Source organism: Sapajus apella, unplaced genomic scaffold (genome assembly GCF_009761245.1).
Source record: "Sapajus apella isolate SASKATOON/1434 unplaced genomic scaffold, GSC_monkey_1.0 scaffold79, whole genome shotgun sequence".
NCBI lineage: Eukaryota > Metazoa > Chordata > Mammalia > Primates > Cebidae > Sapajus > Sapajus apella.
Genome location: NW_022437019.1, coordinates 8,498,640 through 8,525,969, shown reverse-complemented (window position 1 = coordinate 8,525,969; position 27,330 = coordinate 8,498,640). Strand labels below are relative to the sequence as shown.

The 27,330-nt window shown below is 34.5% G+C and overlaps 1 protein-coding gene across 3 annotated transcripts in view; it reads left to right on the top strand.

Annotated features, from left to right (window-relative positions):
- Positions 1 to 221: 221 nt before the first annotated feature.
- GABRA1 (gamma-aminobutyric acid type A receptor subunit alpha1) overlaps positions 222 to 27,330 on the top strand; it is a 56,577-nt gene continuing 29,468 nt past the window's right edge. Inside the window, exons 1-4 of one of the 3 annotated variants that reach the window (XM_032252718.1) lie at positions 222 to 849; positions 3,206 to 3,294; positions 6,680 to 6,792; positions 21,091 to 21,158. In XM_032252718.1, coding sequence (XP_032108609.1) covers positions 3,221 to 3,294; positions 6,680 to 6,792; positions 21,091 to 21,158 — 255 coding nt within the window. In that variant the 5' untranslated portion in view covers positions 222 to 849; positions 3,206 to 3,220. Of the gene's footprint in view, positions 850 to 934; positions 1,088 to 3,205; positions 3,295 to 6,679; positions 6,793 to 21,090; positions 21,159 to 27,330 lie in introns of those variants that run through there. The other 2 variants (XM_032252717.1, XM_032252719.1) reach the window with 2 other exon arrangements.

Below are 27,330 nucleotides of genomic sequence, written 5' to 3'. Positions count from 1 at the left end.
AAACCCAGTCCCAATTTCCTACCTGCCAGAACTCTCTCCTACCATCCGTCACCATTCGTGACTCTGCAAGACACGGGGACTTAGACATACGTGTGGGAGTGTGTGTGTGAGGGAGAGAGGCGAGACGAGTGCTCTCTCCACACGTGTAACCCTGCATCTCCCTGTTTCAGAGCTTGAGTTCATTCATATGCAGGCAGCGGTTTCATATCTGATCAAAGGCAGAATAGTTGCAGGGAACAGTTGTATTTTTAATGGGCTCATCTTAAAATCGGATGTTCGTAAATGGCAAGAGTGAAAAGACTCCAAGTGCAGTCTGTGTGTCTCTCACCCTTTCTACCCTTCCCTCCCCCATGGCCGCTCCCCGCAAGAAGGGAAAGCTTGCAGCAGATTGTAGAAGGATTTGAGCCTGCAGCTAGAGAGAAGGGGATTAGGGCCAGAGCGGTGCAAGTTAAATTGTGCTGCATATAAAAAATGGGCGGATTGGTCTCCAGATCCAGAGGCTGGTACCACCTTCCTTTCTAAAATAAAATCTCTCTGGCATGAAGTCACCGCCTATTTCACATCCGGTTTGCCCTGGGACGTATTACTACTGTCTTGGTAAAGAGAAATCTTTTGTTGTATAGCTGCAGATTGGATATTGGGAAGCAAATTTGGGTGTGAAATCTTCAGCAGAGGAGCACGCAGAGTCCATGATGGCTCAGACCGAGTGAGTGAGAGGCTGAGCTAGGACGCCCCTCGGATCCGGCGCGCCCGGACTCGCAGACTCGTGCCGGCTCCAGTCTCTCCACGATTTTCTCTCCCAGACTTTTCCCCGGTCTTGAGAGATCCTGTGTCCAGAGGGAGCCCGAGGTAAGTGCCACTTTGGACCACGATACACAGACAGAGCTTGGAACGTGGCTTTTCCTAGCTAGAGAGACAGGAATGTTATAGTTGCGGGGGGTGGAGATGGGGGTAGAGAGAGACAGAGAGAGAGAGAGAGAAGAGGGAGAGCGATCCAGCAAGCGACGGAGCGAGCAGGACAGGAGCCTGATCCCACAGCAGGTAGAAACAACGAAATGTTTTTCTTTCAGGGTGAAACCGCAGCAACATAAGAGCATTATTTTTCCGCTGTCTGTCTTCTTTTCCTCCCCGCTTTCTTAGGCGTATTTGACTGTATTCCGCAGGGTGGGTGGTGGCATGTTGTTTTGGTCTTTTTTTTTTTTTTTTTTTCCTGCAAGGGGGAGCTGGGGTGAGTTGGGGAGGGGCGTTGGGGGCCATCATCTAAAGTTAAGACGCTGAGACAGAAAACCTGTCTCCCTGTTCTATCCTAGGGAAGGCACTCTCAGGTCCTGGCTGCAAAATCTCTTTTCTCCTTTCCAGTGGCCGCCGGTGAAATGCCCTCTGGTATAGGGGGTCTCTCTCATTCACAACACGAAAACTCAACTTATTCTTTGATATGGGTGGCATGGGATGGTGATGTTTGGAGTGTGTGTCTGGGGCGGGGGGTGGGGGGGATGAAAGTAGAAAGTGATAAGACTGCAGCTTAGCCTTTCTTTTAAACTATTATGTTTGTATTTGCAAGAAACTTTCTTACTCAACAACTCAAGTGCCATGATAGGTTTGTTTTTCTCTTTTAAAAATGTCAGAGGAGGGCAAAATCTATGGTGACCTGTCTCAGCGTTTTGCTGTGTTTTGTTTAGCCCTTCGGATATTCAGTATTTTTAAAAAGATCAACAAAAATTAGTAGGACTAAGAGAAGCTGTTTTTCCCTCATAACAAATGCTAAATATTAGTAAGAGTGTAAATTAAAATTTTGCAATTAAGATGTAGTATTTAACATAATTATCCAAGATTTCTTGTCGTAGTCAACTTATCTGTTTCAAAACCAGTCACTAAATTACTAAATTGAGTGAAAGCTATGATGAGGCTCACAATTCTTATCTCTAAACCATTTTGCTCTAAACATATTATGTTTCATTGCTTACATGCCTGCTTGTAATGGTTTTTAGTGATTTAAATGATTCCCGAGAGTGTAGAAAGCATTTTATAGATGTGTTTAAAAGCATACCATGTTAAACTATAGAGTGTTTAATGAAAAAAAAAAAAAAAGCTTTAAAAGCCTTGCAATCTATTAATCACTTACCCCACTAAGGAGTATAGATTAAATACTTTTAACATTTCTCATATTATGATTGGAATTAATTACAGCACATTAAAATGTTACCATATCTGCTCCTTATGCAGGTAGTGCATTGAATTTTGAAAACGTACTCAACACATAGATTATATACAATTTTAATTCTCTAAGCTTTCTGTACTCCTCCAGTTCTCCAACATTCCACTACCAAGTCTAAATTCAACAATCAGATGGTGATTGATTGCACTTTACCTAAGAGGTAAAAAAGAACCCCTTATTCATGCAAAGCAAAGCACTCGAGCTTCCATCTGTTTGAGATGAAACATTTCTACCAGCAACCTGGCAGAATTTGAGAGGGCTTGAAAGATATGTGTGGGCATGTTTGTGTGGATTTGTGTGTGTGTGGTTCATATGTGAGAGAGATCAGCACATGGCTTGACTATAAAGTATGTCCTTTAGCCTCACAGAAACATTAGGAAGCATATTTAGCAGAGCAGTCACAGGCACAGAATACAAGCACGACTCCGGCATTCAACAGTGTGTTTCTTATGTTTTTAAATAGAGATAAATACAGTTGCTTCTGAAATCGAGGTACCTGCAGAATTAAAAGAGGAATTCAGCCATCACAACACGTTAACCTATCCCTATCCCTAAATAAATTCTTCCTGTTAGAGACACCAGCTTAAAAATTTTATTGTACAATTCACTGTGGAAACTTGAATCATAAAGGTTCAAATTTTCATATGATAAATAGCAAGAAGAGAATAAACTAAACTATATTCTAAATATAAAACCTAGAGATAAACAGCTCACAGTTTTCATGTTAAGCAATACTGTCACCTGAAAGCGTTTCAACTTGTATTCTTTTACAGGAGAATAAGGACACTGATATATTTCTGAATGGAGAAATGGAAGGGAGAGTGGAGAATGGATGGTCCAGGTTTCCATTGCTTCCAATGAGGTGTCATATCCCAGTGAGGTCATTTCCTGACTTCAAAGCATTCATCTAAACTGCCTCAGTCAGCCCCAGTGGTTATAACCTGATGTTTCTTGCTAGAGACATTGATCTCTACTTATTCTACTTTTCAGCTGCTCCAGCCCGCGATGAGGAAAAGTCCAGGTCTGTCTGACTATCTTTGGGCCTGGATCCTCCTTCTGAGCACATTGACTGGAAGAAGGTGGGGACATTTTTTTTTTTTTTAATCTGCATGAAAATTTCTGTAACTTTTCATTTATTTTTTCAGGGGGAAGAAAATTGTCCTCAGATGCATTTATGACTAAGGGAATTCAGAAAACTTAACTGCAATAATTTCCAGCTAAGAATAAAGAGGAGCAGTATGAAAAAAAAAATCATTATATTTGCATGTTAGTTAGAATACACCTAACAAGCCATTGTTAAGACACTTATTAATTCAACATTTAAGTCTTACATTGAACTTTTCACTGTTCAGCTGGAACTGAACAAAACATATGATTTCCTAATTCATAAAAAAAGTTACCCAATTAGTGGTTGCATACCGTGTAAGCTGATTATGCAGCAAGAAAATTTCTAGCCAGTTGCAAAGATCACAGAGTAATTTTTGTATATATAGAAATGGAAAGTTTTAAATAATATCTGCAATTTGAAAATCATGTCTCTATAAATGCATGTGCTTATCATGTTTTGAAATTGTTATCTATATAACCAGTAAAGGTGGACTACTTGAGACAAATATTTAAGAACTTTGGTAACATCGAATTTCCCCGTTTAAATGTACCTACTATGAAGACAAATTTTGAAAAACAATTACTAATTGTTTATTAAGCTTAACCATAGTCAAAATATTTTCTAATGAATCAATCAAGCATGGGAAATTAATATAGCAGAAACTATTTATATGACCGAGCTTTTCAGATTTTTCTTTATCTGATTTTGTATTTTTTTTGTGTAGCCTATTCCTGTGGCCCATAAGAAAGTCAGACGTAATATAAAAACATGAGTTTCTTCAAAATGCAATGGCAAGTGAACTCTAAAGAGTTAAAATAGGGAGATGCAATAGTCTAGAAACACATGTGCATTTAGAAAGATTTATTTTAATTCAAAAGTTGTCTGTTGTTGTTTTCCTGTTATTGTGTATGATAAACACTGACAAACATGCATTATTATCACATACCCTTAATGTGAGAAGTTAAATGTCTTTACTGCTTTTGAAAAATTATACGAAGTGTTACTATTGCAATGACCTGTAGATGGAGTTAGTGCACAGTGTTTTATTATATAGTGGTTCATATGGAATCAAAATCAGGTACTGAAACTGGCATTTCTCTTCAAAATATATATTCAGTTTAGGAAACACTACGTTGGCAGGAGAGTTTAATACCAAATGGATAACCATCTAATTCCTAGGGTTTTTCTCTTGCAATTACAACTTGACATAGTGAGTTAGAAGTAAAGATGGAGAATCACTAAAAAATTACGTAAAAGAAAGATTTCCACTTCAGTTGGGAAAGCAGAACTGGTTTTGGGCAAAAGACAGTGGTCTCTTTGGGCATTTGTATTCCAATGAAAACAATTGGTGAAAACATTTGTAAGATAAAACCAGGGAGAAAAGCATTTTCTGAATTTTATATAAGCTGTAAAAACTTACAGGGTTTAGATAAAGGTAATAAACACTCCATATTCTAAGGATTGTTTTAACAATTTAATTTTACTTCGTCATGTTACCCCATCTCATGTTTTCCTTCTTCTTATTGCATTGCTTCTTCCTTAGAGTTTCCGATCAGGCCCTCCTCATAACTTAGGGTGTTCTAACATTTCTTTTCCATTTTTATCAAGATGACCTTCCAGTATCCTTGAAAGATGCATGCATGACAATTGATTTTGTGACAATGAGATTTTTTTTTAATAAATAATTGCATTCATAAAACTATTGTTGACTTACTGCTGTCATCTGCCAATGAGACATACTGGAAGACACTTAGCTTGTTGGAAATTTGATTTAAAAACCAGCAAGATGCTTAATTTTGCCAAAAGAGAGTAAGCCCTCAATTTGCATGGCATGAATGTTGAAATTAGGGGGAATGAAAATTTGTTTCATAGAGGCATATTACATAGGATATCCAATATTATGGACAGCCTTTAGTTTTAGTAACTTTATCAAATTAAAACTTCATCAGAAAAATAGCTATTGCATTTTGTCGACAGAAAATTAATTACCTGCAAAACAGTGTTTGTTTTTGAAATGATACTTTGATCATATTTCTTGCTGCTGTCAAGTAAGTGAATTCTGGTTTCAAATGTTACTATTTTTCTTATATTTATCAATAACATGAGCACACAGAAGTGCAGCCCAAAGCGTATTAAGTAGAAAGTATGGAAGTGATAGATTTGTGGCAGTTTCTTAGTTTACACCCTATATTCATTTTTCTTTTGTATTCAAGGTCAGAACTATAATTGAAATATATCAGTAAATTTAATCCATCCTAAGATAGAAAACACTTCTCTCAAAGGATTTTGGAGTTGTCATGCTAATCATCACACCAAATATGATTCAAGGAGCATAGATAGCAATGTGATTGATGTAGGAAATACACGATTTTTGAAATGAGATCACTAGGTGGTTGAAACACAAAGACTAATAATGGTAAGGGATACAAACTACATCTCCAACTAGTAACATTTAAATATAAATAATTATTCCAATATAGAAGAAGGGAAATAAAATTTCTGACTAACATTTGAAGAAAGCTAGATTCTAGGTCAAGTTTTGCTCACAAATAGATATGCCTTCTTAAACAAAACCCTAAAACTGTACGACAGCTTAGTAAACCATAAATTAAGATTATTGAACTTGATCTTTCTAAAGGTTCTTTTTACATCTTAGACTAGAAATAATAAAAATTAATTAGTTGTGTGAATAGAAAAATTTTAATAATTGGGTCATGAATCTTAAGAGGAATGGAAATTTGCACACTGACGTAAAAATAGAATTATCTAAGAAATAAGTTTTATCTATGTTTCTCATCTAAATCTCTTACAAGAACATCAAAAAAGAAAAAAAAAAAAAAAAAAAAAAAAAAAAAACACCCTGCCAAAACACAGATCTATAAGAAGTGGATGAAAGAAGGGATGTTGGTAGGTAAAACCTTAGGCTTTTGCTACATGTTAAATTAAAACACACACACACACACACAATTATTTTGGTAACCTTTTTTTTTTAATTTGGAAAGTTTTCCAGGTTTTAAAAAAATGTGCATTAGCATTCTTACTTGCTTAGAGAAGACATGCATTACAACATAATATACATGTTGAGAATTCAAAATTAAACAGACAGAAGTCATTTCTTATAATTATCCATTCACATTTAATGAATAAAAATTTAAAATAGCTTATAAACCATGAAGATAAATATAACTAAATGCCCAGAGTTTAAAAATAACATTCTTTTTTTACCTTGTGAAAAATAATTTTCAAGTTAAGATTCAGTAGAAAGCAAGATAGAAAAACTGAGAAAGGTTTCATTTGGAAAGAGGCTTTAGTAGAAATGTATAATTTAGCTATTGCTTCTCTTTATGGTTTTTCAGCTATGGACAGCAGTCATTACAAGATGAACTTAAAGACAACACCACTGTCTTCACCAGGATTTTGGACAGACTCCTAGATGGCTATGACAATCGCCTGAGACCAGGATTGGGAGGTAGGTTGCATTTGTTGTATTTTTGTTTTAGAGGATAGCATGGAATCTTTACCATTACAGCCTAACTTTAATAGTCAAATAATAAGGATGGTAACATGTAATTTAATGACGAATCTATTTTTAATCGATCACTCAATGTTAATTCAAGTTACTATGTAGTTTCATATCCATATGTAGTAAAAGGCAGACACAAACTTCTCATAATGACACGAAGGAGTTGCTACATTTACGTGATAAGCACAGTACTTTCTGTGTAATGATTTTATTATGTAGGTAAAAACTGGGATAATATTCTCTCTTCCAGCACAAAGACTGCAGCTATCTCACCTGGTACTGCTATGTCTGCATTGAATTCCAACAGGGGTATCTTTGATTCTATTGGTTCAAACATTTATTTTGGAATATTACATATTGATCCACTATTATGTGTTAAATTGCCACCCCCTCTAGGATAATAGGGGAAGGAGATAGATGGTCGTGTTGTAGTTTAATTGTGCATTTGAACTTATACCCTAATTTTCTGCAGTACAATTTTATTTTTCTTGGTTTATACATTACTCGGTTATATTGATACATTTCTGCTTAGGAAGAATACAACATTTAATAACACAATATGTATAACAATAAGAGTAAATAGTTATAGGAATGGCACACATTTGAATAACACTTGAATAAGATAATCAAAGCATCTTATTTGTTAAACAAAGTCTAATGAAGCCAAATCAAAATATTGATCTCAGAGTAAAACAAGTGAAACAAGGAAATAAATTTTCGTTCAAAGTCACACAGAAAACCAAGGTTAAAATCCATGATTCTCAACTATAGCTGACACTGAACCTTTCCTAAAGCATTTCTAGAAACTATTTAATAGCAACATTTAAATAATAATTAAATGGCAATATTAAGAAGGCCACCTCTCCTTCATCTAGACAGCACAGATAAGCAAAGAATAAAAAGCTTACAAATTCAAGCAATGATTTTATGACTAAATGGTTGCATGGATTTACAGTCACTTTTTAAGAAATATTTTGCATAATGTAATGACATGAATGTGCATTATGGGCCTATTTTGAAGCTGCCAAATGTCATTAGTGTCTCAAAAGTTTAAGGGGGACTGCCTTGTGAAAGACACAACACAAATATATGTCAAGTGTCTTACCAGGTGTCCTTTCTAATCAATTTCAAACATTCATTTTAGGACATACTATACAAATTTCCTCAGGTTTGGACTTCAGCAAAAATTCATTTAAGTTTTTAGAAAAAAATTATTTAATTCTAAATAGAGTGGTCACAAAAGGGGAGCCTAATTGTATATATGATATGTCAAAATATTGCTTGTGTACCTTTAAACCTCTCAATTGGTTTCACAAGTTTTTCTTGATTTATAAAATTTGCAATAAATTACAAAACTAGCTAGATGAGGAACATACAAAAAGAAGAAATAGCCAGGCTAGTGTTATAAATTTTACATAGAAACACTTTTGAAAATATTGATTGGAATGATCTGATCACTTTACCGAATCTCCTCCTGCCCTGTGATATCATTCCCTAAAAAATCAGCAGAATTTTACAACATATTTTAATACTTTCTCTTCATTCTAGTTTAGAAAATTCTATTTAATATTTTGACATGTAAATATGAATATTATCTGACAGATTTGTGCATAGTCTTCAATTTATTAAATAATTTTACATACAAACTTTTAAAATCTACCCATGTGTATACATTATTGTTCAGAGAACAAGTAACAAGCTGTGAGTGTTCATTTCCAAATAATTGTATATAATAACTCTTTAATAAATGTACACATTAACCCTTTCATCAAATATCGTTTTAGCAAAAATCGCTTTAACTAATTTTTATATGCACTCCTAGACCCTGGAGAACCATAGAGCCTGAAAAGATATAGATTAGACTAAGAGTATATTGAAAAGCTAATTTTCAATACTAGTGATTTGCTTATAAGAATAACTATGTTAATTCATATTGCCACATTGCTATTTTTGTAGAATCTACTTTTATCATCTATTTAATCCCAGAAAAAATAGATATGTATTTAAAGAACAGAAATAGTAGTTTTCCAAGTATAGGCATGCCATCTTCCTTTTCGTGAAATGAACAATATGCTATAATAATCTCAGGACTTGAGAAAATTAACAGTGGATGTGCTTTAATCTTTAGTAAGATTTTTTTTTTGATATTTCTGATTTCTGGTAACAATAAGTTTTCAGATTATGATAGAAATTAAAGCAAACAAAAAAGTAGCTCAAATATTTTATCTATGTTTATTCTAAACATCCTGTTGGAATGTGGTACACTTAAATGTGATGAATTTGAGATTTATGAAAAAACTTTGATACTGACTAAAGTTATTTTTTTATATTCTTTTTTGGATTTTTTTTAATCCTTAAGGAATAAAATGGCATGTGTTTATTACGTATACCTACAGAATCATCAATATTTTAAAGTGCATTTAGAGACCGTATCTGAAATTAGAGAAGTATAGTTTAAAATACTAAGTATAGTTTTAAGACATCTTGAGAAATATAACCAGCTGTAGACTTAGAGAAACATGATAATACCATGAATGCTGGCTGCTATTAAGTTGACATTATTGTGTATTTTTAAAATTTTTACATATTCAAAGTATTTAAATTTCATTCCTTTACCATAAATTTTTGCTACTTTCAGTATGCTGTGCATTCCAGTAGATCTCTATTGCAAAACAGGCCCTCTCCTTTTATTTATTTTTTTACAGGAGCCATTTGCCTTCAGATGAAAAGACTATGTAAAGGAAATATGTGAGATTATCATTATCTTATAAGAGAGTAAACATTTTAGTAATTTTATGATCATAGCTAAGATAATTTCCTCTTGCAAGATAAAGGTGCCACTAGCTTCTTTCTATGACAAAAGTCTTGTTTTATAAAAGTAACAACATTATGCAAAAGGCAAGGATTTTGCTTCTGAATGTCGTCAGAAAATAGAAAAATGTGATAAGCTAAGACTTGAGACTAATACAAGAAACTCTTCTTTTGCAAATTCATCATGACCTGTTTTTAAAGAAACACACACTGCATCAGAAGGTGTAGCACTGTTCTTAGTAGATATATACCTTGGGTTCAATAACTAGAAATGAAAACTATAACTTGGTTAATCTAGATGACAGGAACCAGTTTGCAAATATTGTAAAACTATTTTAAAAGGCTGCCTTTTCAAGGATAAGATTAATCATGAGAAACTGCAAATAAAAAGATGACTAATAAAGAGAAATCTCTAGGAAGGTATTTTTAAAGGTAGGAGAGCTACAGAGGATTAGAATATGTGGAATTCTAAAAATTTAATAGCGTCTATTTGGGATGTAAAGAGAAAAATTAGTTAACTATGTTCATAATTTATGTACAATATCAGTGAAGAAACATTTAAATAGACTTGAGTTAAAGTAATCAGTATCCAGAAAATATAAATAAAAATTATTAGTAATTTCCAAATTCATTCTTGTCTATAATCTCTTTGGTGGCAAGATGTGGGGGGCTGCTTCTTTCTTGCAACTAGAAGCTGAGTAATCTTTTTGAAAGAACTCTTACCTAAAGCATGGTTAGTGTAGAATAATAAAATAAGGAAAAAAGGAAAAAAGTCAGAAAAATGGGAAAAGAGGAAAGAAAAAGTTAAAAAAAAGTAAAGGAAAGCAAAAGAGGATAGAAAATAGAGAACAGAGAGGAGTCAGAGGAATCGAGAAAGCGAAAGACAGCAACAAAGAGGAAATGATAAGGAGAGGAATTGATCTCATGAGCCTGGGAAGACTCAAGTGTCCCTTGATCAATTTATATGGCTCTTTTAGTTTTAAATCAGGATGAAACCAAGATTTTTCTAGGAAATTCATTTTCCCAAGTTTTTTCCTCTTTGCCTGTATTACAATAAATGAAGGAACCCTGAATGTTCTCCAGCTTCCTAAAAAATTAAATACTGCTCCTGCTGAACTGCACCCATCTGCATGAAATTTCAGTCATTTTCATATTGGCTTCCCCTGCACTTTGGGTGTGGGACAAAAATAATCCATAAACAGAGATATGAAGCTTAATTTTGAAGGAAGATAATCAGGCTTTTATGGATATTTAATACTCTTCAAGTGATATGTTTCTCCTCCCTTTTATCCCACCATATAAACAGGTTTCACTTTATTTATGATAAGCCAAAATCCCAGGTGAGCCCCACTGATGTACAGTTTATCACCAAGAGGCCATGCAACCAAGCTAAGGGTTTCTCCTCCTGTGCACATACTTATTTTCACCCATTTAACTTACAAAAGACATTTTATTCTATGAACACATTTACTTCGCTTCTTGGAAAACAAATTAGGGCAGATACTTCTTTAACTAGAACACAAACATGATACAGCTGAAGAAATGAGGTCTTAAATGAAAGAATTTCAGAAGAAAGAACTTTTCACCCTCTCTCTCCCTAACTACCATTAGGTAGTTCCTGGAAATATTGTTATAATGATCTACATCAGTCTTAAACTTAATATTCATGTATGATATCATGGATGATAAATACCTCTCAAAGGTTTTGTCATCAAACCACGTAGGTAAAGACAGCAAAGGAAACAGAGATGGATGTGTATTCCTAAAATGACAAAACCTGAGAGAAGAGTGGAGAGGTAGATGATAGAGAAATAAAATTGTAGCTAGAGAATAGACTATCTTTATTCCTGCTATACTTTATTAGAAATTTAGTTAACATATTCTTTTTTTTCTGTAAGTGTTGTAGGTTTGGATTTTTTGGTTTTGTGGGTTTTGTTTTGTTTTCATTTTTAGATTTTCTTCGACAGTATCAAGTAACAAAGCATTTGTAACTGGAGCTATGTCTGAATGTATTTAAATACCAACATATTATTTAAAAAATCATTTATGCCTCAAAGCAGACTTTCTTTTTATTATCATATTTTTTCTAATCTTGAATTATGTGTGCCAACAGAAAACCTTTAAGACTAACCTTTAGCCTAATTATTTCAAGAGATCTCAGCTTTAAGATGTAAGAATTCCCAACTCCTAATGCAAGGCAACTGGGTGGGAAATTCCCTACAGTTGGCAAGATATTTTTGGCTTGTTAGGGAATTGGCTTGGGTCTTGGGTTCCATTTCTTTACATAAAAATAAGAAAAAGTGGCAAGCTAACAGGGCTCTAAAAAGAACAAATTATTTTTTTTTGCCACTTTGTAAAGCTTAGAAGGCCCAAGGATAGGGAAAGCAGCATAGTTTAATTCTTTTAAAATTCAACTTCAATCTATCTCAAGATAAGAAGATGTCTGATATTCATGTGATCTTTTATATTTTTAATATGCTATGCAACATTGAGATTAGAGAGAATCATTTTGTTTATGTTCAACTAATGTTAAAATGCCTATTTTGTATTTATATTAAAAAATTTTAAAAAAAGAACAAAATAGTTTCTGTCACAATATGATAGCATTAGATAGAATAAAGAGTCTAAATTACTGACAACTTCCAGAAAAAAAATTCAAAGAAAGTTAGGTTTATCCAATCCCTTGCTGTTGTTATGTTTACTTTACCAGAGAATAGCCTTTAGTATTATGTTTTGAAATTCTACTCTGGAATCCTTCCTTTTGAATTTGCTGTCATTTTCCCTGTTGCTTTTAATGCCAGGTGTGGAGCAGATGCTTAGACTTTGGCAAAATGCAGTCCATTTCCACAGAAATGCTATATCTTAACAGTTCATAATTCAGCTAAATTTCAGAGAAAATATAGTTACCAAAATCCCAAGAGGAATTGTTAAAATGTACAGAGAATACCTTTTAACATTTACTGGCTGAGATCTACCCTCAGCTCATGGAGCCAGCTTGTCTATTGAATCTAACCTAAATACCCGAAAGAATGTTCTAGCATGTTTAGAAAACTTCATACTCTCATCTTTTCTGTTGTATGTAAACCATCTACCTGATCAGTGCCAATATTTTCCTGAGATAAAATGAAACCACTGCAGTGTTTGTCTTTCTGCGCCTGCCTTATTTCACTTAGCACAATCACTTCCAGTTGTACCCATGTTATAAGTTCTCACTTATTTATGTTATCTAAAATGAAAGCAATTAAACTCATGGAGACAGAGAGTAAAAGGAGTAAAAGGATGGTTATCAGACCCTGTAGGGTGATGGGGGGAGAGAAGTGGGGATGGTTAATGGGTACAAAAATCGGAAGAATGAGTAAGACCTAGTATTTAATAGCACAACACGGTAACTATGGTCAATAATAACATAACTGGACATTTAAAAATAACTAAAAAAGTATAATTAGATTGTTTTAACACAAAGAATAAATGCTGAGGGGATGGATATGATTATTCTGCATTGCATGCCTGTATCAAAACATCTCATGCACCACATAAAAATATACACCCACTATGTATCCACAAATATGAAAAATGAAAACATGTTTAAAAAGTCAACCACTGCAACTATGTCCAAATTATAAAGGGCACAGTATTAGTAAACAGCTATGGTTTATTTTTGTAGTGTAGCTACTCTTGACCCTTTTTATAGTTTCCATGTCCCATGTTGATTTTAGTACCAATGTGGGATTTTAAAAAATGTTGTCTATAGATCATTGCTCTTTTTTCTGGCAGAATCAGAATTCTAAATTTGAAAAATAATGTAGTGTTACTGAGATGAGAATCGTGTTTGCTATATGTCACCGATGGCCATTTTTGGAAAACTTAAGAGAAAGCAAGTCCCTAAGAAATGGCATATGTCTGTAAGATTGTTAATAGTATTATTTTAGTATAACTAAAATGCTACTCTGAGAGTGGGAAATAGGATTACTGACAGCTATTGCAGTTTGTACAATTTTGATCAAGACTTATACTGATTACACATTGCATGTTTGTGTCCAAACATCTCATGTACTCCACAAATGCATACACCTATTATGTACTCAAAAGAATTAAAAATTATAAAAATTTAAAAAAGACTTCTACTGGCCAGAGAAATCCATTTCTCCAACAGCAAAATGCACATTCTCTAAAGGTTAGCTCTCTCTCAATAGAAACTGCTCATATTACAGTATAAGGAGGGAATTTATCAGTGGAAATAAGATAAATAGTTCCTGCAACAATATTGACCTTTCTTCCTAGGAAATGTTTGTATCATTTGAGTTCTGGGAATCCCAAAACACCAAAAAATCAAGGATCGGTCAAACACCTTGAAATTTGAGGGTCTACCCCTATATCCAGATTCAGTAGCTGAAAACAGCCAAAGTTAAGCAGCTCTACATAACAACTAGGGGAAAAGTTCCCAGTTTTTCTGAGGCATTAATTGAATGGAGATGAAGGACAGGGGACGAAAATGGTGCTCAAATCACGGAGGTCAGCAGGGAGCTGGAATATTGCCATATCCAGGAGTATACATTGATGTTTATGTAGGAGCCCAGGATATTTTCAATTTCCAAACAGGACTTTTTAAAGTAGGGTTTTGAGATACATTTTATTATAATGACTAATGTCAGTCCATTTAGTCTCCATGTATTACCTACCTCTGTGAATCGATAGACACAACACAGCTTAAGTAAGGCAATAGGCCTCCTTCATCAGTATGAACCCATAAAACTGGGTCTAGTGAATATTACTCTGAGTTCCTCAGTAGACAGCATTTCCGGGAAAAATATGGCCAATGCCGTATTAAATAAACAGTTATGATAGCATTACTAATAAAATGCCACCTATAATTCTTCATTATTCATTCCTTCCTCCATTTTTTTATTACAGTCACTTTTGCAGTTCACTATTCACACAGCATCAGCTATCTTCTTAGATGGCAAGTAACATCATTTCATTTCATTACCCAGAGGCTTCCTACTGCATTAAAATAAAGGTCAACTGCAAGCTGAAATGCACAGGGCTGTTTAGATATTGTCCCATTTACCTCTAGATTGTCATCTTGTACCAAGATCATCAGCATTCCCAGGCTCCAGATATACTGGACTTTCTGTTTCTTAAACATAACACATTTATTTTCACCTCAGATCCTTTGCCTGCTTCTCTTTTTTTCCCCTTCTCCTTAATGTATTTCCCCGGGTCTGGATGTTACTAAGTTTTTCCCATCTTTAAAGTCTCAGTTCAAGTTTTATCTCTTCCAAAGACATTTTTTTTCAGAGCATTTATAATCACAATTTAAATAGCAGAATGTGTGTATATGTGTTTGTGCATAATTATATAGGCACTTACATATCTATCTATCTATCTATCTATCTCCTATTCTATCTAAAATATGTTTTTCCTAAAATCAGTGTGAGTTTTGCTACAGAGGAACAGAAGCATTTTCACTTTTACTCATCACTGTATTACCGTTACCTAGAATAGTGCCTAAGTGGCACATAGAAAATGTTTAATATTTATTGACTAAATTAATGTACCCAACAGATACCTCTCAAAGTGTTTTTGGCACCACGATGTTATTTGAACTTCACTCCAATGCTATGTAGTCATTTGAGCAGGTATTATTTCTTCATTCAAAATGTAGGAATAGAGACTCAGAGAGATTACAGGATTGTACCTAAAATCACACAGCTTGTTCTCGAGAAAAATCAGAGTTTAAATCTGAGTGTTTAGATGCTTAATCTAATGTGCTTACTGCTTATTTTACTACTCTGGTTTTCTCATTTTTGCCTCCACTACTAATCTTGTATTTTTGAATTACTGATTCAAAATGTATGTTATTTCAAAACTTATCAGCAGGTTATCAACATTGTAGAAAATTCCTAGGAAAAAACAGATTAACTGCTGTCTGGGAATTAGAGAATGCAATATAGTATTTATATATATGTTTATACATGTATAGTGTGTATATACATATGTATAAACACAAATGTATGTCTTACACATTGAAGGGTGTGCTTGTTTAAAGACTGAGTTTAATAGATTTATTACCAAATTCTTCACTTATGTTGATGTATTATTTTGAGATATCTCTAACTGCAGTAACAACCATCATCATCATGATTCTTTTTTAATAACTTCATTCAATGATTTTCCCTAGAAAACTTGCACAGGTATGTACATTTATCCTAAATAATATTTTAGGTTGGGGGCAGAGGTTCATGTCTGTAAACCCAGCACCCTTGGAAGCTGAGCCTGGAGGATAATTTGAGCCCAGGAGTTCAAGACCAGCCTGGGCAACATAAGGAGACTTGTCTCTATTTTTAAAAAGTAGCTGGGCATGGTGGTGTGTGCCTTTAGTCCTAGCTACTCAGGAAGATGAGGTGAAAGGATCACTTGAGCCCAGGAGGTTGAGGCTGCAGTGAGCCAGAAGTCACTGTACTATAGCCCAGGAAATAGAACAAGACCCTCTCTCAAAAACCAGAATGTTTGGACTTTCTTTTTTACATACGACATGGAAGAACTATTGTGAATAAAATATTCTTAAAACTCTTTGATTAATTATCTCTTTGAACATTTCTTCCAACCATGTTATTTTAATTGATTTTCATTTTCAGACAATTTCCTAGTTATATTGATAGCTCACTCATGTTTAGCTTTGAGTAGGTGTACAATAATTTTAGATAGACTTTCTTAGGAGTTTTTGACTTGTGTTGTATTCTCTTAGCTGAAGCATAAAAAATTTGTTGACCTTTCTTCATGTGATCTGCGGAAAGGCCTTAGGTACTTTCCAGTTATTTCTAATAGTATTTTAGAATATGGTGCTTAGTCAATAAATTCTGGTATTAGAGCACACGATTTAGATTCTAATGTTCCTCAAATAATAAATAATTATACTCTGTGGGATCTCATTGGGAAGAGGGGCTAAGATGGTTAAATTTTTTCAGAACTTGGAGAAAAAGAAGGTTCCTGAAGAATTCCCCTAGATCTCAGTCAACACACACACACACACGCACACACACACACACACTTTCCATTTGAGTCTGGTCATGGGGCTAAAGAGGTCATAATTTCAACCCACCTTTTCTTGAACAAAGAAAGAGAGTTAACTCTGTCTCTGTTTTTAACTTGGCTGAACTTGATTCGCAACAAGGCCCTATCTTAAGCCTTTGTACTTGGGATTATAAACCTTCTATCCTGAAGAAGAATGACTTCATAAACCACTTGGAGAATTCCTGGTGAACTATTGTGAAATATATAGTTTTAGTTTAGGAAAACTATCCCTTGTCATTGAAAACATGCTGGACTAAGTGAGGATGTGGTTTGAGGAAAATCATTAAGTATATATTTGAATAGAAAGTGGATGTGTTAGGCCATTCTTGAATTACTGTGGAGATATAACTGAGACTGGGGTAATTTATAAAGAAAACAGATTTTATTGGCTCACAATTCTGCAGGCTGTACAAGCATGGCACTGCATCTGCTTGTCTTTTGATGAGATCTTTAGGAAGTTCCAATCATGGCAGAAGGTGAAAGGGGAACAGATGTATCACATAGCAAAAGCCGGAGTAAGAGAGAGAGAGAGAGACAGAGGGTTGTGGCGGGTGTGGGGTGGTGTGTTGAAGGGATGCCACACACTTTAAAATGACCAGATTTCATGTGAACTCAGAGAGAGAGAGCTCACTTATCACCAAGAAGATGGTCAAAGCCATTCATGTGGATCCACCCCCAAAATCCAAACACCTTTCACCATCCCTCACCTCCAAAATTTGGGATTACAGGTCAGCATGAGATCTGGGCAGGACACATATCGAAACCATATCTCAGTAGATTTATGTGAATGGTGGCATTCCAGGGAATATCCCTTGTTTTCATATCTTTCTAAGTTTTCTAAACTTATATTTTGAAGGTTTTTTTCCTGAGAACATAATGTATTATATTGTTATGTAGCCTCAAGCACACCCTAAAGCTTTTGTAATATCTTAGAGCAGAAGTCTCAAATAATTTGGGGAAACAGGGTAAACAAGGTTGACCACATTTATTTAAGACATGATTTCTCAGAGACATTAGGATGTTAATGTTTTCAACAGTATTAGATAATTAAGCAGAGTTTTCCAGCCACATAAACTTTTTTTTCCACTGGACAGTTGCTAAAAGCTGATGACAAATCAAATTAAAGAGAATTTCTTGGGTATGTGGCAAAGGAGATATATTAGAGGGGGAAATATATGAAAAATGGTTGTTCCCCTTTTTAAATTATTCTGCTGCCCCAAGTTCTAGTTAGTATGCAGAATATCATTACTCTCTGCTTCTTCCTCTTCTTATGTCTTCACTCCCCTCTCCCATTTAGTATTTGGTCACTGCAATCTCCCACAGGCAAATTTCAGTATTGAGGTATGCTTGAGGTGTATATAATAATATAATACATTATGTTGTTAGAAAAAAAAACCTGCAAAATATAAGTTTAGAAAACTCAGAAAGATATGAAAACAAGGAAAATTCCCTGGAATGCCACAAATCTTGCAACATAAAGCCTAGGTATTGAGAATATGTTTGGAGCAGAAAAATAATAAATAGAGAGTGAAAATCAGGAACTCCTGAAGGACACATGTAAGGCTAGCACTCATGGTGAGAAGGTCCTTCAAGAGACTCATGTGGGGACACCCAGTCAGGGTACTTGTCTAGTGATGTTGGAATGGTGATTATTGGGACGTCTCAGAGGCAAGTGTCTAGTACAAAATAAGATAAAATAACTGAAGATGGTGAACTGGTATGGTAAATAAGTTTAGGAGAAATGATAAATGAAATATTAAAGAAATAGACTCTCAACATGTGGTTTTAGTCATGTATGTGAATTTATTTCTATTTTTGCCTTACCTTTAAATGGCACAGTAACAATTATACATGGCTATATATGGTTGTAAATTGAACTATGTCTTGTACTGCATTTTATTGGCACAATAATCTTTATAAACACACTTTTAAGCCTTTTAATTCGTTTATTATCCAGCATGGTAATCTACTAGCAATCTTAAAATAACAGAGAGAAAGGCCCATACATTTGCCAAGTGCTCACCTTTCTCCTTCAGGGCTTTTTTATCATGCTAAATAATACAGTTTGATGGCTCCTAACACCTTTGGTAAATCAATTTTGTAAAGCTAGGGACTTTGTGGAATTACCTTAAAGTGTAGATATTATGCTCTTCCCATACTTAAGAATTACATAATAGTGGTAAATGACTCCCGGAGAACTGACCTTGGCTGCTGAGTACGTGCAAGTGTGCAGACAAGGATTGACAGATATTCCCTAAATGAACATGCATCTCAAAAATAAAAGTAATTATATATTAATAAAAATTAACATTTTGATTTCATATATTTCTAAGTTTCATATAATATTCATTGTAATTCTTAAACTTTGTTATATAAGTAGAAACAAAGTTGAACCTTGGAAACAAAGAGAAGTTGAGTCAACAAATTAGAAAAAAGACAGTGTAACAGGAATATCTGACCATATCAAGATTTATGTATAAAGATAATTTAGATTTTGATTCCCTCGATCACCCAGCCTGGAAAACACCTAATTGCAATAAGTTTATCTGTGAGTAATAAGAAATAAAATTAATACAATAAGTAAGGTACACAAATAATTTAGGGTGAAAATATGCTCAAGGGTCTGTCATCTTGTCTCTTGTACTTTCTTCATGATAATAAAGGTGTATTTTATGATAGCAAAGAAAATTCAACTGATGGTAACTTTATTTGATCCAGAAAGGGAAATACTGAAAAAAAAAAAAGCAGAGAAAAATGTGAGCTCATTTACTATGATAAATTCTTACTTTTGTGAACATATAACATAAATTTTGTTTATTATTGTTTTTGTTTGAAAGACAGTCCTGACTTCTAATAAAGAATGAGCTCTTGATGGAGCCTTGAGAAATAACAGATGTTTTAACTAAGAAAGAGAAATAATCTAGTAAAAATATATGTGGAAAGAATGTGTGTAACATATACCAGAGAAATGATGCTAGAACAAATGAGAATGGGGGCATCAGAAGAGGAGTATGGTTGAGGCAGCTGGAACAGCGCTGACAATTGTGCCTCTCGTGCTACACAAAGTTGCTGCAGTGTGATAAAGCTACAGTTGGAAGTGATTTCTAAAACCACAACACTTTATTTTCATTGTCATAAGCTATGTTCTCATTTTGAACTTTTAAAAGGGTAAATTGCAGATAATTTCTACATCAAGAGGCTCATTTAAGCATTTGGAGCCAATTAACAATTTTTTTTTTTTTTTTTTTTTTTGCAGAAAACGTTGTATTGGTTATTGAAGGGAACATCCCCGATTCCAAATTATTCTTTTAATTGAGTTATACATTACATGTAGTGTATAACATGACCTTCTTGAGATGAATTTATACTGAAAGTCTTAACTCTTCACAAGTAAATTGCTAAGGGAAAAGGCCAGCTCCTGATTTCTAAAGGAAATTATCATTTTATAAATTCAAAGGAATTTATAAAAGGTGAATTACCTATTTAGAGATACCAATACGCTGATAAATAAACTACCTAAGATACTGGACTGCATTTTTTAGAGCTAAAGGTGAAAATTACAAACTCGTATTTTTCATTCTTACCATTCAACAAATTGTTTTCTTTTCTGAAAGCATTGTTTTCCTATCTCTTGGGGAATGGCAGTATTTCTCCGGAAAATGACTGTGTTGTCACAGCACTATAATAAATATGCTTTATTGCTTGATACATGTGCCATTAGAGGACAATACAATAAAATCACATGGAATACAAAACAGAATCTATTAAGTGAACTTTTTCTGTGCCATCATATGTTCTTCTCATCCTGAAAATTGAAGATACTTACATAGGTTGTCATATTTTTCCCAGGGAGTAATTTGGATAACTCAGTTATGATTTAGTGCAAGAAAGCAAACATTTATAAAACATACTCTTGAGTCCTTGAAGAGTTAATAATGCTTGCTAAACTACACTACAAACTTCCTAAGAATAGCTTAAATACCTGGAGGATCTGTCTTGCCATGTAAAAATATTTAAGTTTAAGCCATACAAATATGCTAATATGTTTTCATTACAATGTGAAGCAGTTTAGTATTATTTAGGCAAGTATGTCCATTCTTGAAGAATTCATTAGGCAGCCGCTGAGTTTTCCATAAAGTCTGCCTCCCAAAGTGGCATATTTAGGCTTCATTCTCCATAGAAAATATTAACTGTGAATTTTTATGTGTAAGCAGTAAATTATCAGGACTACACAGTGGACCAATTTTAGAAATAGCTAATCAAAGCCAATGAATTTCCAATTTGGGTGTGTGTATATGGTGGTGAGATCTAATAAGGACTGTTACAGACACTTACTTGCCCAATTTCCTGCTTCATCAGAGCGTGTAACTGAAGTGAAGACTGATATCTTCGTTACCAGTTTTGGACCCGTTTCAGACCATGATATGGTAAGTGGACACTGTATCTTTGGATTTCTTGGAGAATTTTTAAAATTTAACTTGTCAAGGAAAATTATAAATTAAGTTTATAGGAGGCAACCTGAAAAGTCTTGGCTATACCTTTGTGTCTTTCTGTATGTAATGTATAATATGTAATATAATATTTATACAATAGAAAAATATTTATTTGCTTCCTGTATCAGACCTATTTCCATGGTTTTCAACCAGTACAGACATGGGTTTTTTTTTAGTATCTAAAATGATTGCTTTGCCTTGGTTAATATCCTGCAAGCCATATAGTACAAGTTACCTTTCATTTTAGTTAGTAGTCCATGATGATTCAAGGATGCTAGTTTTCAGGTAATCAGAACTGTTATAGAATGGCTGTAAACATCATGATTTCTAAATTATTTTTGGCTATTAAAAGGAAATGAGTGTAAAAGTTGACCATAATTAGACAAAATAGTTAAAATACCACTAGGAAACCCTCTGCTTCACTGCAAAAATCATTCATTAAATTATTACCAACAATGGAAATATAATGAATCTATATCTGCTCTTTTTCCGGTCCAAATAAATTAACATGAATTTCTCTTCTATCTAATGGGAGTTAATAGAGCTCTACAGAAATTATATAATATTCCTGAACTAATAACAGCCCAGATTCTATATAAGCAAAACATCATAAAGTGGCCATGAAGACAACCATTATAAATATTTCAAAGACATATTAATTGAATACTATTTTTGAAATGCCTCATGTTAGCACCAACTTACTATAAAAGTATTTTGATTTCAAAATAGCTCAGAGAGATTTAGAATAAAACTTACAATATGAATGGCAGAGTAAAAGCTCTGACAAGTTCTGAGGAAAAAAAAAAACCTGCTTGTTTATATTTAATCTGGTGTTTGTGCAGTTGGATTTGTTCAAGGCCTTTTTTTGTCATTTGACCCCTGTTTACATTCTGTAGAATTAATATTCTGTGAATTTAACATTGGGAAATTCTGGCCCAGAGGATAATTAGATATTTTCGATTTTAAGACAAGCTTTGAAATATACCAATGGACAAAGAAAAATAGGTGGAGTATATGAGAGGTAACAGAGTGGTAACTAAGAATGCAGATTTCAGAACAAGATTGCCTGGGTTTATAATTCCAGCTACTTCACACAGAAGGGCATATCCTTGGGGAAGTTACTTAATATCTCTCTAGATCAGTTTCTTCATGTATAAAGTGGGATTAATAATACCATTGAACAAATTTTAGCCATTACTAATATGCAAGAAATATATAAAAGTCAATCACGATTGTGAATTTATGCATCTGACAATTCATTTGGTAGTTATATTCAGTCTGTAGACCACTTTATTGAAATATCATGTGATGCAATGTATTTTACAAAATTGACCACTCTCTGAGGACCCATTGTGATTCTCCCATGTTGGAACTCAGTCTTCCACGCTATTCTCTCATGATGCTTTCATAATTAAGAACATTTATTAGCTGCCAGTCATGTTTAAGGTCAAATACAAACTCTTCTGCCTGTATTCCATACAATCCATAAATGATTTTGCCACTCTTTGTCACTCGTTCCCAATATTATTTGTTTTAGTTCTGCTTTCCGTGAGGCAGTACAGTGTGGGGGCTAGAAGGGCTGGCTTGGGGATTCAAACTGGCTGAATTCAAATCTCACCATCAGCAGCAGCATGACCTTGAACAAACTGCTTAAGCTTATATTATTATAGTTGCCTATTCCTGCAACATTTTTATACATTTTAAATGAGATGTGTAAATAAAGTGTCTATCGATAGTGCTCAATAAATAATAGCTATCATTATTTTTACCTCTGAGCTCCTTATCGTGCCATGCAGACCTAATGGAAATTTCTTCTTCTCTCTACCCATCTAAATCCTACACTTCCTCAGAGGCCCAAATCAAGATCCAAATGCTTGATGAAATTATTTTGATTAGCCCAATAACAAATTGACTTTCCATTTTGTATTCTAATCACATGTATTGACTATAAAATACATTTTAGCTTTCGGCCACATACCCAGTACTGCTTTGTAAAGTTATTTCTCTTATTTATAAATAAATATCTTATTTTCTTAAATTGTTGCCAAAAATGTAAAGACTGATGTGTTTCACATCTCTGACAGTATTAGTTCATTGTTACTTTAGAGTTAATTTTAAATAGGCATTTTCTTGATGATAGGTTTAGGGGTCTATAACATTTTTAAAAAATGAATTCTTGTGGGACCTAATAAGTTATATGCTCTTTCCTGTCTGAGTTCTGAAACTATGAGATATAAGACAATAGAGTAGGAGGCATGGGGAATGAAAATATCATATGTATTACTAATAATGATGATACTGTAGAATGTAACTTATATATCTGTAGACAAATGGGTTTGCAGAGAGTAGGCACAAGAATCAACCAGAATAACCCACCCAGTCATAGGCAGTGTTGGCTTTCCTTTGCTGGGGTGTAGATTATGCTTGTAAAACTTCCAGCATGGAAGAGCACAGCAGGCTTTTTCACTCTTAAAGGCAGCCAGCATCCAAATGGAAGAGACAAGAGAAAAGGACAAAATAGGTAAAATTGATTTGTTTTTCCAAATTCACCTATCAAATTCACTTTTTCCTTTCTTTTCGCCAGTAGAAGAGTATGAAGGAATAGGGAGCATGCAGAAGTTTTACACTAGCAAAGCACTCTTTTCTCATTGATGAAAGCATCAGAGAGGGCATGAAACATTCAGAACATCACACGCTGATGGAAATACTCATTTTACTACTTATAATAATGTAAAACTTTTAATAGCCATTCTATCTCAGTCTCTGGCACCTGGCATGGTGCCTAACAGAGTCAGTGTCCAATACGAGTTGTTAAAGGACAATGCCCCAATGAAGCCACAGGCGAACAAAAGCTTTTCCCTCTTCTTAAAAAAAAATAAGTGGCATGCCTTTGAGTTATTGGTTCAGACTAACTGTGATTTAATAATGCAATTCTGGAGTTTTTTAAATCTTAGAATAGGCTTTTTGATATACCTTTATCCCTGTGATTATCATGATCTACATTTTATATATTACATTTGGTCAAATATCAGATAGGAATAATGAACAGAGTGTTCAACCAACAATATTCCCTATTGCCTAAAACCTCTCAACAAGACAATGTTTCACTTGCTCTGTTGAAGCATCAAATTAGCCATAGGTCTGCCACTGGTTTGCTAGTAGCTGGTAGAAATTGTACATGACCACCTTGCTTTGGAAGATTAATTATTTAAATTCTATTATGGGAAACTTTATGTACAAGAAGAAGCAGTGCGATTTAGAGACAATCAAAATCAGAAGACCGAAAGACAAAGCTATTTTTCAAAATGGGAAAAGCTTTGTAGTTTTTAAAGTGAGAACTAATAAATTAATCTATATTAATAACATAACAAGATTGAATGTTTACAACACATTAGGCAACATATGCTTTCTAGATAATATTTCATCTAATCCTCACACCAAGCCTTTTAGCTAAGTGTTGTTCTTATCTACATTTCCCAGAGAAGGAAAGTGACCTGCTTAGCTAAGTGTAGCAACTTGAACCCAGGCTATTTAGCCCTAGAGACTCCATCGCTCCCAAGGCATCTGACTTCATCTGGAATAGAAAACAAAATTAGGACAACTCTCTAACTTTATTTTAAAAACCATTAATTGGCAATCAAACAGAACATTCCCAGGGCATTAGGTTCTGACAGAAATATCCAGGCAGTACAAACATAGGGCCTTGTTTTCCGTAGTGCTTAAAATGTATTAAGTCAAAGTACACACAGATGGTAATAAATGGCACAGGCAGGAACACTTCAATACAATATTTATTTAGGAACATAGAGGATGTTTTGTCCCAGATCTTCAGACTAAGACTCACATTCTCCAGGGACCTACTCTATTGAACAGAGCAACTCAGATTTTTCAGTTGAGTAGTGGGGGCTGGAGCCTGGAAACTTGAGCAAATTATTTAGTAGAGCTTCTCCTTGGTCTAGTCTCTCTTTCATGAAGTCCCCTCTTTTGCATTGTTTTTACTGAACTTAGTAAGTAAAAACTTGGTAACTTAACTTTTGACCACCTTACTTTCCTCGGATTTTCTTCTCTACAATCCTTCTATGGAAATAGCACATTTTCATGACTGACTACATAAAAACCCAATATAAATTTGTGTTGATAAAATAATAAAATGGGAGACAGATAAGAATTTCTAACTTTTACTAAGAGCTTCCTATGTTCTAGGCACTCTTAAGAGATTTTCTCACAAGTATCAACTCACTTCTCAAAATCACAGAGTGCATTATCCCACTTTATAGATTAAGAAACTGGGGCCTTAGCAAAGATGAAATAATTACCTAAGGCCACTATGCAGGCAAGTTCAGAACTTACATTCATAACAATTATGCTATAGTTCTGCTGCTTCCCTCCCTCTCATTCCAGCTTCTTTAAGAGGGGGCTTTGGCCGGGGAAAGTGGCTCACGCCTATAATCCTAGCAATTTGGGAGGCTGAGGCTGGTGGATCACCTGAGGTCAGGAGTTCGAGACCAGACTGACCAACATGGTGAAACCCTGTCTCTACTAAAAATACAAAATTAGCCTGGCGTGGTGGCATATGCCTGTAATCTGAGCTACTAGGGAGGCTGGGGCAGGAGAATCGCTTGAACCCAGGAGACTGAGATTACAGTGAGCCGAGATTGTGCCATTGCACTCTGGCCTGGGCAACAAAGAGTGAAACTCCATCTCAAAAAAGAAAACAACAGAAAAAGAGGGGGCTTTGGCCAATCTTCATCCAGATGCCCATTCTTGGTCTAATGACCTGTACCCACGGGGGCAAAGTCATCTTATAGAACTAGATTTCGAGAACTACCTGCTGCTACCACAGCAATCATACAGGAGAGTTGTCAGAAATGGGAGACCAAATATTTACACTCTTGGTTAGGCAGAAGCTAACTTTCATCCACTGATTTTATTTCACTTTGTATTTCAACTTCTAGCAGTGCAGAAAATAGAAATAAAGATTACTCAGTGAGTGTTGCTATGTGTGTATGTGTGTGTGTGTGTGTGTCTGTGTTTGTGTGTGTGTGTGTGTGTGCACGTGACTGGTCTAATATTTGAAGGAAAATGTCCTAAAGGAATTTGAGGATTCCATTGTCTGTAATTAGCACAGATAAATAATAAAGCTGGCGTCAAACATGATAAACAGGATTTTGGCAAGTTTTGACATAATTTTTTGAAATCATTGCCTTTGGGATATATTTTATCAAAGACTTGATAATAAATCTAATTTAAGTTTATATTTACCATTTATTTTCAAAAAACATCCTTGGAGCAAGCAAACAAGTGAACCAAATGTTCTGGATTGATGGGAACGTGGTCATGTTAGGCATCTTGGAACTTTGATTTGCAGGTGCCATTCATTTCTCTACTGTTAACCAATCTAAAGTTATTCAGTTGGATAGAAACTAGAGCTTTTATGGCTAAGTCCTGAGTAAGAGAAAAATTAATCACATATTATATCCCTACCTCACAAGCTTGTCTGTCATCCAGAGAGGAAAACGTGCACACCCTGAGGTTGATCCATCCACCCGGTTTACCTAATAGGCATTGCCACATTATATCACTTGCTGATATAATCCAGCCTCCCTTCCCATTTCCCTCCTCATGGAAAATACTATTTTATGCCCATCCTACTCTTTCACGAGTTTTTCTTACAGTGCCCAAGCCTAAACAGTTCTCTTTTGCTGAATTTACCAAGTCCTTAAGAAATGTTTGTTGGTGAGTAAATTCCTTTCATGTATTTAGCACAGTGCCTTTCATCTGACACTTCCAGATGCAATTCCTAACCAACAAACAAGGTAACACGTCTTGTCTACAAAGACAGTCTGGCATCATAGTACACTTCCTTGTTTCTATCTCTATCAGCAATTAGTACTATATCTGGTGCATTATAATACATTCAATAATAATAGTTAATTACTTGATGAGTAAGGGCTCAGTAATGCCAAACAAGTGCCAGAGAACACACCTTCATTCAGTCTTTGCCCACTATTGCTTAAACTCTTAGAAGAGACATGTAGTTGAGTTCACACTCAAAATTCCCAAACACAAACATTGTTTATTTTGTAGGTCCTAAAGATAATATGTA